Here is a 14,834-nt window from a genome sequence, read left to right on the forward strand (position 1 = left end):
AGGAGCATAGATTCAGAGTTAGAAGATGCCTTTAGAGACCATCTCATCTAGCACCCTTCTTTTATAGATGAAGAAACTGAGACTCTGAGAGATTGCTAAATGACTCACCCAAGGTCAAATAGGAATAATCCTGGTAAAATCAGGATTCACACTCGGGTCACATTACTTTATATTCAGCTGGAAAGTTCAGTGCTATTTCTACTGTACCAGTGGGAGTTTATTATCGAAGGGAGGGATAGGGAAGCATGTTGGAACACCAGAAGCATTCATGGTTTAGTAAAACAATCCCAATACAGTTTCTCCTTTGTGTTCAATCGTTCTGTTCAAGGGTAAACCTCTTGCCCATTGGTACTGTCTTGTTCAGATATATTCAACAAACTGGCCTTCCAACTGTATCTCATGGTCTCAACAAAAGGCATTTTTAACTGGTTTTTTTTCCCTTTGGTTTTTTTTGGACAGTCTCCTCAGTGACTATGCATCTCATCAAGGAGGCCTGACAGGGCCTGACACATCCAGGGCTTGATGTAGTCCATACAACCTTGTCCACGAAAGCAAGCATCTGGAGGGCCTTACCTTACGTAGGAAATCCCTGGGCAGGACATGCTTTGTGAGGATTGTAGAAACATTTAGTGAGCTTTCATCTTTCTATTTCATGCCTTGCTCAACATGAACAATCAGAAGGCTATGGAATAATCATCTCTGTGGTCAAACTTATCGAAATTTCCCATGATCTTAACAATCACTTGAGACATATAGTAGAGACAGCATGTTGTAGCTGCAGGTCACCGTGCTGGGCTTGGAGTCAGGAAGATGTGGTCTCTAATCCTGTCTCAGACAAATACTAGCTGTGCCTTTGGGATAGTTTCCTCTGTAAAATGAGGGGGTTGGATTACATGGTTTCTTGTAATCCCTTCAGCCCTAAATCTATGATCTTTGTTGCAGGGGGGAGGGGATGGAGTACATAGGTGGGTTTGCATCACCACCTTATTTTAATTATATTTTATTATTATTTCATAATTTATAATAAACCAGTTTTATTAATATATTGTACTAATTATTCATGATAATAAATGCATTATCTCATTTAATTCTCATGACAACTCTGGGAGGTAGGTACTATTATCATCACCCCCATTTTATGGATGAAGTGACTTGCCCAGGGTCACACAGCTAGTAAGTGTCTGAGGCTGGTTTTGAACTCAGGCCTACCTGATATCAAGTCCAACCTTCTAAGCCTGTGCCTTGCTTTACATAGGCTCAGGGCTATATATCTGGAGGATCCTCAGAGGCCATCTAGTCCAACCCTTTCATTTTACAAATAAGGAAATGGAGTCAAATGCTGTTCCTTTAATAAATGTACAGTAAACCTAGGGAATCTTTGTATTCTCTGGGCCTTTGCCAATCGTATAACTACAAAGATGTGATCTGATGGTAAATCACGTGTGAAAGCCCAGCTCTTGCTTTCTGATTATTTTCATTAAGGATATCCTCAATAGGTTACAGATCATCCTCACAAAGATTTACAGAGGAAAATAAAGCTAAGAGAATAGACTCATGGGTGGGTTATGTGACATCATCACATATAAAATACAGTAGCTAGCAGTGAGTTTCCAACCTATGTTTGCCACAATAGAGTCTGGTTTTGTTAGATTTTCTTACACAATAAGAGAAGAAACTTTAAGGTACAGAAACAGTGTTATGCAAACAAAGCAGGGCAGCTGTGGATCAGACAAGGAATGGCATTCTTTCTTGTTCTTCTATGTCACACGTTTAAAAGGCTTCATACTAGGCTTGGAGTGTTTAGACGATTTCTACACTTTGTACCTGGAACTCTGTCGGCCCCAGTAAATTTGCTTTCGGGTAGCTAGTAGCAATGAGTGTGTCCTGTGTGACTCCTATGAAACCCTAAAGGCCATTTATGTGATAAAACAAGAATAAAAAATAGAAGAAAACACCATCATCTTCCAGGAGGGAATTTCCATATTGCTAACATTCTATAAAAAATATTTAGGGGATTTAACAAGTTTATTATTTAATTTAGCATAGTTCTTGGCACTTAATAAATGCTCTATCTTTATTTAAAAAGTATAGAACAGGGGTGAGGAACCTGCAGCCTAGAGGCCACATGTGACCCTCTAGGTCCTCACATGCAGCCTTTTGACTGAGTCCCAAGTTTTACAGAACAAATCCGGATTTGTTCTGTAAAACTTGGACTCAAGGACCTAGAAGGCCACCTGAGGCCTCAAGGCTGCAGGTCCCCCACCACTGGTATAGAACTTTCAGATATTCACAATATGGGATTCTGCCCAAGGACAGTATATTATTATTATTAATTTTTAAAGCCACCCTAAGATTAAATCTAGGGTTCTTAAATTGGAGTGTATGAACTTAGTTTTTCTTTTCTTATATTTTGATCACCATTTTAATGTAACTTATTTCCTTTTTAATCCTATTCATTTTATTCTGTACATTTAAAAACATTATTCTGAGAAAGGATCTATAGGCTTCATCAGACTACCAGAGGGGTCCATGATGTAAAAAAAACCCTATCTTAAATGCACAGTATCATGGGTTTGACGTGTTTAATTGAAAGAAGTATAAAATGGCATCATTCAAAAAACTTCTATGCATTCAGTAAATCCTTTCACTGGGTCGAAAGTCATAGAACCATAGATCTGGAGATCCTTCAGGGGCATCTAGTCCAAACTCCTCAATTTATAGTTGAGGAAACTGAGGCCCAAGATGTTAACTGCCCAAGGTCGCACAAAGAATAAATGGAAGAAACATTATTTGAACTCGGGTCCTCCATCTCCAAATCCTACACTCTTTCCACTGAACTGTGCTGCACTTAGGACAGTACCTGGTACATAATAATCACTTAATAAATAAATGCTTATTCAGTGACTGAAAGAGCTGAAATCCCCATGGCATTCCCCAGTGTCTAAAGAAGTAGAATGATTCCACTGTCCATGTTGGTTGGCTCAACGAAATGAGATCTCTGTTTCACCTCAACCACCTGATATGAACACAAATAATGACTTTGAAAGGACCTGATTAATTTTGACCATATTTTGGTTTCCTACTGTTGGGATAAAGTATGCTTTAAATTTGATCTGTGCTTGTGTGCCATCTTGAAACAAAATGGTGCCCAGTAAGTTTTTCAATGGTTGTGATGTCCTATCTGCAAAAGGACACATGCAGTGCTGTGGGAAAGCTGAGGGAGGCGAGAGAGGAATGCCCCCCATCACTAGATTTCAGTCCCAATCTGATTGCCCTGCTATCACCAGGTCTCCATCTCTTGGATCTTGGTGTATTGGAAAGATACTGATGATATAACCTGATATAGTTCAAAAGAGATATTTTTTTACTCAGCTAAAGGCTGACTAGAAATAAAAAATCAGAAGACATTTCCCTTTGATTAATCCCTTTTGGAATGATAGTGCAAGTAAGTTACCAAACAGATGGACTGTATCTCAACATGTCTAAGAGCCCTGGGTCACCTTCAATTTCTAGCCCTACTTTTGGCCGTTTTTCTCGTAGCACTCTCCCTACCCCAGTCACAGATTGAGAGTTTCAGGCTAACTTTGCACAGAATAATTATGGGATGGAGTATGGGAAGGTGACCTTTTTTTGGAGGGGAGGCATAGCCTTTTTATTTCTTTTCCCCAAAGCTTTCTTTCCTATTGCAAACAGCCAAAGCACATCTTTTATATTAATTCAATTCAGTAAGCATTTATTAAGGACCTACTATGTGCCAGTCACTATGCTAAGCACTCAGGATACAAAAAGAGTTCCTGCCCTTAAGGAGCTTACAATTTAATGGATGACAAGCAAATATTGCTTTTCAATATTTTTTCTTCTAATAGTGCTGAGTTTTGAAGGTTTTCATACCCTGCTTAAGTAAGTCACAAGTTTAAGAATTAAACTTTCCCTAAGTATAAGAACAATAGATATCTATGCAAAGGGAAAATTATAGTTAGGGCCAGTTGCCCCCAATCCTTCGTATCTCTGACTGTCTTAAATGTATTTGAAGTCAATAGAAATGTAATTAAATATGAGATCATTTTCCCTTCCTTTTTTTTTTTATAGATGGGGAAACTGACCCCCAGAGAGTTAAAATGATTTGCCTAAACTCACACAAATAGTAGCAAAGTAAGGTTTCAAAACCCAAGTCTCTTAACTCCACGTCTGTATAGGCAACCCTAAATTTTGAAGAGAACCTATATATTTTAAAATGTTTATAGCAGCTTTCCTTGCAGAAATTGCAGGGATGCCCATCAATTGGGGAATGGCTGAACAAGGTGTGCTATATGATCATGATGGAATACGACTGTGCTATGAGAAATAACAAGCTCATTGAAAAACATGGAAAGACTTGCACAAAGTAATGAAGAACAAAATGGGCAGAACCAAGGGAACACTGTATACAGTAACAGCAAGTGTTTTAAGAATGAATTTGAATGAATGTTATTTTATCTATTATAAATATTCAAATTGACTATAAAAAGCCTATGAAGAAAGATGCTGTCTGTCTGCATCTAGAAAAAGAACTGATCAATAGAAGTATGTATAGAATAATTATATGTGTGTATATGTGCATATATACATGCCTATATTTATATGCATATATATGTGTGTATATGTGTGTATATATATATACATATATATATGTATATATATATATATATATATACATATACCTACTTGTATCAAATGGTAGTCATCTCTAGGGTGGGTGGGGAGAAAGGAAGAAAAAAGAAGAAATTTACACAGTAATTTTGTTGTATATTTGAAAAGAATAGCAAGTTATGCATAGTAGATTTACAGTTTCATGTACAATCATTTTTTTGTACTATGTTATAGAAATGTTTGTTTTATTCCATAAATTAAAAATAAAAATTTTTTAATTCTTTTATCCCTCTGCAGTGTGGCATAAAGTACTGGACCTAGAGTCAGTAAGACTGGATCCAGATTCCAGCCCTGACACTTAAAGCATCATAGATCTAGAACCCAAAGGGATCTTAGAAGAGATCTCAGCCCCCTCGTTTTGATCAAATTTAAATTTTTAATTCACTAGACATTTATTACACCCCTACTATATGCCAGGTACTGTGGTAAGCACTGAAAATACAAAAGAGGCACAAGACAGTCCCTGCCTTCAAGAAACTTACAATCTAATGGAACTTACAATTAAATCTACAATCTTAATTTTACAGAGGAGCAAACCCATGCCCAAAGACATGGAGCGTGTTGTCCAGGGTAGCACAGATAGCATGTGTCTGAGGTAGGATTCGAATCCAAGTCTTCCTGACTCTAAGTCCACTGTAGCATGGCATCTCCAGACTTGCCCCATACAAAGGATCATTTGATATGCACAATAACCCTGTTATTGTTCCCATTTTACAGGTATGGAAAGTCTCAGAGAAATGAAGTAACTTGTCCAGGGCCAGACAGGTGATTGTATCCACAACAGAATTGAAGGCCAGATTTCCCCACCTCCAAATCCAGCACATTCTCCACTATACCATGCAATTGGCCTTATCATTTCCTTTGGTTGCTATTGACGGTTTTTTCTCCATCTTTGTTTTTTTTTCAGACAAGGTCTACACAGTTGACTTGAGTAGTGAAAAACTCATGTCATTGACCATTGAGCCAAAACCAGTCAAGACAAGCCGGCACTTTGTTCCTGCCTGCTTGATCTGCGAGGGACCCACAAGATGCAGCCCCAACCTGACCCTGATATCTGGCAACAAATATGAGATTTCTTTCCTTTGTGATGATATGACCCGCCTATGGATCCGTGCAGAAAAAACAATCAGTAGGACTTGTTTTCTGGTTCTTGGCATGCTCCGGACTTCTCTTTACCCCTACTAACTCTAGATTTCTTGTGTTTTGTTTCTCTACATTTTTTTACTCTACCTGCCCCACCCTGCCTCCCTTTTTGTTGTCTGACAAAAATGGAAGAAGGAAAGGGGGGTATCTATTTATCCAAAAATTATGACCCAACAAGCTCTAAACGTAATGATTTAATTCAGTAAGCACATTCACGAAGTGCCTACCTATCATGTACCAGGCACAGTGCTAGAGGCTGGGATACAAAGAATGAGTTGAAAGGCATTTATTAAGCACCAGGCATTAGGCTAACAAAGATGGAAATCAAATAGTCCCTGCCCTCAAGGAACTTAGGTGTGACTGCCCTTTCTATTGGAAATAGCATGTGCACAAACAAATCAATTCAAACGTATATATCAAAAAATACCATGTAATGTGTGAGGGGAAGAAGGAGCAATTCCTTGTTAGCATGACATTGAGCTAAGCCTTCAAAGGAGCTGGCAATGCAGAGGAAGAGCATTCCAGGCAGGGATGATGCTGGGTGCATTTATTAAGTGTTTACTGTGTGCCAGGCACTGAGCAAAGCATCGGGCATACCAAGAAAGACAAAAAAGTACAGCTAGGATCATCAAGAAGGAACAGCCAAGGTCATCTCGTCCATTTTACCTTGAGTTCCCTTTTATAGATGAGGAAAGTGAAGCCCCAGAGGTCACACAGATAGTAAATAGCAACACTGAAATATGAACCCAAGCCCTCTTACTCTAAATCCATCGACAGCTCTGTGGCATCACGTTGTAGATGTTAACAAATCAACAGGCATTTTTAATCACCAGAGAACTCTATTACCATTCTTCATTGAGGTTTGTGAAAAAGATGAAATGTTATGCATAAAGGCAGAGCCATAACAATGTGGAACTGTTCCTGAGCGAGATTCAATAAGGGTTTGGATTTGGAGGTGGGGGTGGGGAGGGGAGCACTGGCACTAAGGGAAATAGGGGGCAGTTCCACCATGAGCAATCCATCCCCTAAAGAACTATCAGGAACCTGGGGAGGAGTTGTAGCTAGATGAGATGGTTAATGGGTGCTGGACCTCAATTCAGGAAGACCTGGGTCCAAATCCTACCTCAGAAACTTCCTAATTGTATGACCCTGGGCAAGTCATTTACTCTCAGTCTCAGTTTCCTCATCTGCGAAATAGGGTAATAATAGTACCTACTACCCAGGGTTGTTATGAGGATCAAATGAGATACATATGTAAAATGATTTGCAAACCTTAAAGTACTATAAAAGTTTTGGTTATTTGTGGTCCCTGGGAAAGAAAAGTTACCCCATCCCTCTACAGACAACACACACACACACACACACACACACACACACACACACACACACACACACACACACATATCTGGAGGTAAGACCCCATTCTTCCCATACTGGTGAGGAGGTTAAGAAGAGAGAAACTGAAGTACAGACTAAAAAGCTAGCAAAAGGATGAAAAGAGAAGACTGTGGACAGAGGGAAAGGGTTACAATTCTTGCCCATAGTTACTTAAAGCTGGCTTAGAAACTCTATTCAAGTTCCTTTGTATTATTATCCAGTCATCAATTCAAGTAATTGCCCTATTACTGGAGACTGCTATCCTATGTAACCCCAAATGATACATGTAGCAACCTGCATCTAGTTGTGTGCAGTGGTGACATGACTTAGTAATGGCCAATTCAGATGAGCCATAATCTTCACCCATTGCTTGCTTAACCAGCAATTGTCATCAGGACCTGAGTTATGGCCATTGAGCCTTGCGGGGTGTATTGGTTTTCATCTTTAAAAGAAGGGAGCTGTTATATCTGTCATGAATAGGAATAGCACTTTCAGAAGCTACTGTTCTTTAGCACTAGTTGGCGGGCCAGATATAGCCCTGTTGTGCAACTCTGGGGTGAGCTTTGGTGATTTTTCCAACATGATGATCAGAGAACCTGCATTCCTGTATGTCATCTTTGACAATGCCCTCTCCCTCTCTACTCAACCAACTGCCAAGTCTTGCTGCTTGTTGAGTCTCCCTAGGCCATAGGACTCACCCACCTGGCCCTTCACTTCCACTTCCATAATCCCTGCCCTTAGATGAAAACATCTTTACCTCTTGCCTGGAGTCTTTTTTTCTCTTCTCTCTCTTCTCCATTCCCTTCATTCCACTGCCATCGTCTTTCTAAAGGACGGGTCTAACCATGCCACTCCTCTGCTTCAGAACTTGAGTTTGACATTCAAAGCCTTCCATACCATACTATTCTTCTCATACCCTTTGACCTTTATACTTTCACACAGGTTGAACTCCATGCTTGTAGGCCATGCCTTCTATATCACCATCTGTTGAATCTTAAAGGACAGCTCCAATACTACCTTCCCTAATCTATACCTTCCCTCACTCCTACATTTAGATGAAAGTGATCTCTCCTTCACATTTCTTGTTGTTGTCCTTTGTTCTCAGAGAAGACCATGACATCAGAGAGGTGATGCCATGACATGAAAGTGAATTGGATTGAAGTGAGGAAGGGCCGTGCAGTCACCAGCCTCACTGTCTCCTCTGGAGCCATCTGGGTCCCATGGTCAGATATCCATAGGATGGCTGCACATTCTTATTGTATTTTGTTGAGATCTTTTCTACGTCCTAATCACATTCTTCCAGGCATCATGTACATTTCTGGGCTTGTCACATTCCTCCTATAAGATTATAAGTTATCTTGATTGAAGAAGCTGTCATTTTTTGTTTTTCTCTCTCTTGTATACAATAAGTAGTTAATAAATGTGTCAAATCATTTATTTGAAGCAGACAAAGCCTTAGTCCACACCCCTCATTTAAAGATGGGAAAACTGGAACCCACAAAAGTTAACTTACTTGTCCAAGGTCACAGTGATCTAGTTAATGACTGAACCATTACTCAAATCCAAATTTCTCACAAAGACTGAAAAAAAAAACACAAGATTTTACTGTACTAAGTTTTGGTATTTAATTATTTTGTGATTTTTTTTCCCCTCTATCCTATGATTTTAATATCAGAAGAGAAAGAACCATCCCCTAAAATATCTTTGAATAATATTAGTATATCTAATATATTAACAGATGAATAATTTGATAGTTAACATAAGTTCCATGAGAGAAGAGATTACTCCCTCTTTAAAAAAACCTGCATCCCCAGTGCCTAGCATAGTGTCTGGTACACAGTGGGTGTTTAATTCATGCTTGTCCAATTGACTGGTCTTCTCTTATTTGTGTAGGTTGTATGGACGCTGGATATTGTAGCAGGAAGAGCTACTATCTTCTTGTCCCCAGTGACATCATCCAGCTGCCTGTTCAGCTGCATGACTATACGTGGAAGTTGCTAGTTCCAAAGGACAAAATCAGCCTCCAGTTGATTCCTGCTCAGAAGCTTCAGCAGCACACTCATGATAAGAACTGTGAAACCACGTTCAGCTATGTACTAGCCAGTGCTGTTCAAGGCCAGAATCTCCATTTTGGCTCCTTTTGTCCTGGGGGGTCAATTGAGAAAATTCAGGTGAAAACGAACATCTCCGTGGTCCTCAGAACATTCTTACCAGGGTTCTCTAGAGAATCTTTCAAACAGGGGATGAAGGTGACATTTACACACTATCTCAAAGGTGAGGTGTTTTTGTGGGCTCCCCTTAGATGCAACAACTACTTACTCTTTCCTTAAGAAAAAAAAGGATATTGATGATCAAATGGGGAGATGGGATGGTTCAATGGGCCAGGCTAAACTTGAGACACAGTAGCTTCTAATCCAGGCTTTATCATTGTTTTCTCATGGAAAACTATGGACCTGAAGACATAAGGAAGGACTTCCTGACAATTAGGGTCTTCTATTGTTGTGGAAGAGGTAAATCCTTCCAAGCTCACCTTGCTCAAGGTCTTTTTCCATCCTCTGACTGCTGAATTCTTTCAGCACCTGGAATTTTCCCGATGAGTAAAATTAGTTATTTTCCTAATTAAAATTTGAGAGATGGCCATACTGTAGTGATCAAGAGCTGGCTGTGGAGTCAGGAAGCCCTTGGTTCAAATACCCATTCTAATACATAATGGCTGTGTGACCCTAGCAACAATGACAGTAAGTTGCAGAGTGGGTACTGACCTGTATTTGTAGAGGAAGTTTCTTCATCAAGGTAAAATGAAATCATAGTTACTGTCCACACACACACACACACACACACACACACACACACACACAGAAATGAAAGAAGATATTCTTTACCTCTGAAGAAGGCTATAGTGATCATGAATGCAGGGTCTGTCAATAAAGCAGTGAAGAGCTTTGTGCTTAGGAGAAGAATCAATCCACAAACATTCATTATGTACCTGCCGTGTGCCAGGCACCATGCTAGACACTCGGGATACAAGCGCAAAAAAAAAGAAACAATTCCTGTAACATTCTAAAGGGGGAGACAGCAAGTTCAAATATAAGTATGTATAGTATAAACACAGTGAATAGATCTGAATATATGCACAATATAGTTAGGGAGGGAGGGCCCCAAAATGGGTGGGATTGGGAAAGGCTTCCTGCAGAAGATGGTGCTTCTGCTAAAAGAGGGACTCTATGAGGGGTGGCAAAGAGGGATGCATTCCAAACATAATGACACAGAGATGGCATGTTGTCTATGAGAAATAAAGAGGTCAATTTGACTGAATCAAAGAACATGGGAAGGGACATAATGTCCAGGGAGCCTGCAAAACTAGGATGGTTCTAGGCCTCACAAATGGAACTGTCCTTTCAAAAAACCCAAGAGCAATTTTGGAACCAGGCTCTACTTAGTTCTTTCCATAACTTTAGCACTGCTTGTCATCAGTGTTTGTCTAAAGGAAAAAGTAAACTACCTAGCTAGATCTCCTTTCTTTCCTGCAGATGAAGGTGTTTTCACTGTGACACCAGACTCCAAAGCCAAAGTTTACCTGCGGACCCCTAACTGGGATCGGGGCCTGCCCCCTTTAACCTCAGTGTCTTGGAACATCTCAGTCCCCAACAACCAGGTGGCCCGCCTGACATTTTCCAAGGAGAGAATGGGCGTGTCTTGTGAGACGGGAAGGGCCTTCATGATCATCCAGGAACAAAAGGCAAAAGCTGAAGAGATTGTCAGCCGAGATGATGATCCACTACCCAAGCCTAGAGACTTACATCATAACTTCTGGGTCAACATTTCCAACTGCAGCCCAATGAATGGCAAACAGCTAGATCTTCAATTCTGTGTGTCTCTTGCCCCCAAAAAGACAGGTAAGTAGGCCATTATTTTGGGGTTTTTTGGTTTTTTTTTAGATTATGGGTGCCACGAAGAGTGGGACAGTGACCTACTGTGAGGTTGAAAGCATTTGGTGAAAAGTACACCCATTTATAAATAACCCCAATACCAGGAATTATGTCAATGAAACATAGAGCTCCAGTGACCTCCTTGACTGACCTCTCATTAAAAGGCATAAGGCAGGCTGCTGGATGACTCAGTGAATAGAGCCCTGGACCCAGGATCAGGAACACGTAAATTCAAATTCTCCCTTGGACACTTATCAGCTATGTGGGCAATCACTTAACCTCTCAGTCTCAGTTTCCTCACCTATAAACTGGGGATAATAATAGCACCTCCCAGAGTTGTTGTGAGGGTCAGCTGAAATAATATATGTAAAGTACTTTGTGGATCTTAAAATGCTTCCCTATATAAATTGAACATTTATCACTGATTATTCATAAGCTCCTAATTATGAAATCTGCCATTGCTGTAACCTAATGGGGACAGTACCTCCTTTTATCTGAAAAACAACCATAACTACTGGCATTTATGGAGCTCTTTAGAGTTTGCAAAGCACTTTATGTGCATTTTAAGCCTCACAACAACTCTGTGATGCAAGTACTACAAGTTTCATTAGGGGAAAATGAAGGAGGGATGGGAAGGCAGTAATTTGAAAAAAAAACTGAGGTTTTAGTGGACCACAAGCTCAATATGAGGCAGCAGTGTTGGTATGTTATCCACATATTGTGTTTTGGGGATTTCTTGAGAAAAGCATGGCTTCCCAGAATCAGGAGGTGAGCGTCCTTCAGTACTCTGCGCAAGTCAAACCACTTCTGAAGAAGTACTATGTTCAGTTCTGAAAACCATAGTGAAAGAATGACATTGATAAGGGCAGAATGTCCAGAGAAGGACACCTGGGCTTTCAGGCAATGTCATGGGAAGATTGATTGGTTAAAGAGTGGGGCATAATTAACCTGGAGAAGACTCTAGAGAACATACTATAGCTGTTATCAAGTATTTGAAGAGATGTCATATAGAAGAGTGGTTTTTATTGGTTCTGTTGGGTTGCAGAGCAAAACCAGGACCAGTGGGTAGTGTAAGTGAATACTGTAAGAGGCCAGATTTGGCTTGATGTCAGGAAAAGCTTCCTCACAATCAGAATTATTCTCAAAGTGGGAGGCAGGGTTCCCTGCTTCTTGTAGGTCTTCAAGCAGAGGTCAGTTGGGTGACTAGCCCCTCAGATCTCTTCTTACTCTAAAACTGTAGTGTTATACCCATTTTATCAATGAGAAAACTATTCTCAGAGAGGTTAAGTGACTTTCCAGTGGTCATACATATGAACCAGGTCTTCCTGATACTACATCCAGCAACTGAACTTTTATACCACAGTACCAGATGGCTTCTTTCCAAAGTGAGGATACTAAGAAAGTCTTTGAATCATGGCATTGTCACAGAAGTAATGGTACTCTACTTTTTTTTTAAACCCTTTTAATTCATACTCTGCTAATTTGACATTCTTGGTACCTTTGTTGTACTCAGAGTGAGGAAGCAAGGAAGATAAATAAATGAATAGTATGAATGAGATTACACAGATATTCTTTAGTCTATTTAACAAACTATTTAGGTTTTCTAAATCTATTTAGGAGAGACATCTATTGTAATAATACTATTAATTTTTTTAAAAGAGAGTCAAGAGACCTGGGTTCAAATTCTACCTCTGACACTTGATATGTGAACACAGACAAGTTACTAACATCCTTGAGTCTATTTCCTCCCTTACTAATCTTTTTAGGTTACACATACTACGTAAATATATGTATACATATACATGAAATTCCTTTACCAGCTACAAAACACTAAGAAATAAAAATTGCTTGGGGTGGGGGGATTTGTATGAAACTGAAAGTCTCAATTTTTTAAGATTTTAAGTGTATAATAAATTTGAAAAGGTATACAGTAACAAAACTGTCCAGTTGGTCGATGCTCCCTCTGAACTTCCTTCTGCTCTCTTCTGTTGCTGTTTTTTTTTTTTAATCAAACATAAATTACTATTAAATAGCAAGTGTTAGGACTTGAGAAACATCACTGATTTATGAGCAGCTAGCTGAGGGCTTATAGATCCTTAGCTGTTCGTTAAAGTAGGTCCTCAAACAGCTTGCATTCCAGTGTTCCTCCTAGTTTGAGGTTTTTAAAATAGACTGTAATTCAGATTTTCCAGACTTGGGCTGGAATTCTTCTCAGCCAGTCAAAATTAGTGAAGTTTTACTGGCATCTCTTTTCCTCTAAGCCCATAAAATCTCAGGAGGGTCACCTATCTCGTATCCATGATTCCTTCTTGGTATGGCACAAGCTTTTGGGTGAATGGGTATAGCTTAAATATCTTGCTCCATTCTGAACCGCAGATGTCTACCTTCCCAGGTCCCAACCTGGGCTACCTTGGGAAACAGTCACTCTCAGTGTGTGTGGTCAGTTAATCAGGGCTTCATAGTATGGGTTCCATGTGTTCACTTTTACTGATGTGTGTCCAGCAGAGACGCCTTCACATTGCCAGTCTGAAATCCAGCTCTCCTGTGGCTTGTGGAAGGCAGGACTAGATCATTAAACTTGACAACAGGCATCTCCACATTCTTCCCCTCCTTGCCCCCACAACCCCTTCCAGGGCTCTCTTACCATTCCGGCTGATGGCCCTGCTGGCTCAGGAGTGAGGCTCCCTATGCTGTTAAGGATGAGGCCAGCTCTCCCTGGCAGTGACTGGTCATTCTGGGAAGGGAGTGAGGAAGTAATCAGATTCTGTTACTTCACTTCCCCTGACCAAAGTTGGAAGGGGTGGCTTGAGTGAATTTGGGGCCCTGAGAAATGTCTTCCATTTTCTCTTTACTTGGGCAGTATGGCAAAGAGTTCTCTATCTGTTGGCTTACCAAGTGTTCTCTTTGGAGATGCAAAGAGAAACTTTGGTTTTTCAGCAAATATTTTATAAAATGAAAATTCATAGCAATAGATTTTCTTGGTGTAGTCCCTGAATTTTTTTAACCTTATTAATTTTTTTTTAGACTAAGAGTTCTTAACCTTTTTTTGTATAATGAATTCCTTTGGCAGTCTGGTAAGGCCTATGGATCCTTTTTCATAATAAGTATCTTTAAATGCATAAAATAAAATACAGAAGATTACAAGGAAATCAATTCATTAAAATATATCAAAATACGTTTTAAAAAAGTTCAGCATTAGGAATACTCTGACTAAAGAAATACATTTTTAGAATAAACCATATAGATATATTTGAGAGACTCCTCTCACACCATCAACATAGATGCATATACAGGGTATGCCAAATATGCCCAGGTATATTCTCACGTCTCATAACAATTGATATTTTATCTGATTTTTAAGTATGTATTTTGAGTTAAAGTTTGGTTATTTTTTTGAAGATATGCCTAAGTTTTAAAGTTAATTATTAAGTTTTGCCTCAGTTTCCTCATCTGTAAAATGAGCTGGAGAAGGAAATGGCAAACCACTCCAATATCTTTTCCAAGATGGGGTCTTTTCCCAATGGGGTCACAAAGAGTAGGACACAACTTAAAAATGATTGAACAACAACAACAAAATTAAATTTGAACAAAAATATTCTCTGTGAGAATATTCAATACATATTTGCCTTAAAACAACAATTACAACAAATTTCTGGATGTACATCCTAATGAAAGGTGAAGCAAATACCTGTGGTC

At 39.5% G+C, this 14,834-nt stretch overlaps 1 protein-coding gene across 1 annotated transcript in view; it reads left to right on the plus strand.

The window, feature by feature from the left end:
* The window catches only part of CDCP1 (CUB domain containing protein 1), an 86,074-nt gene that overhangs the window by 52,190 nt on the left and 19,050 nt on the right, over positions 1-14,834 (plus strand). The window contains exons 5-7 of the mRNA XM_072651397.1: positions 5,597-5,818; positions 9,103-9,483; positions 10,740-11,105. Of these exons, the coding sequence (XP_072507498.1) occupies positions 5,597-5,818; positions 9,103-9,483; positions 10,740-11,105 (969 nt within the window). The remainder of the gene's footprint in view (positions 1-5,596; positions 5,819-9,102; positions 9,484-10,739; positions 11,106-14,834) is intronic.

Source organism: Notamacropus eugenii, chromosome 3 (genome assembly GCF_028372415.1).
Source record: "Notamacropus eugenii isolate mMacEug1 chromosome 3, mMacEug1.pri_v2, whole genome shotgun sequence".
Lineage (NCBI taxonomy): Eukaryota > Metazoa > Chordata > Mammalia > Diprotodontia > Macropodidae > Notamacropus > Notamacropus eugenii.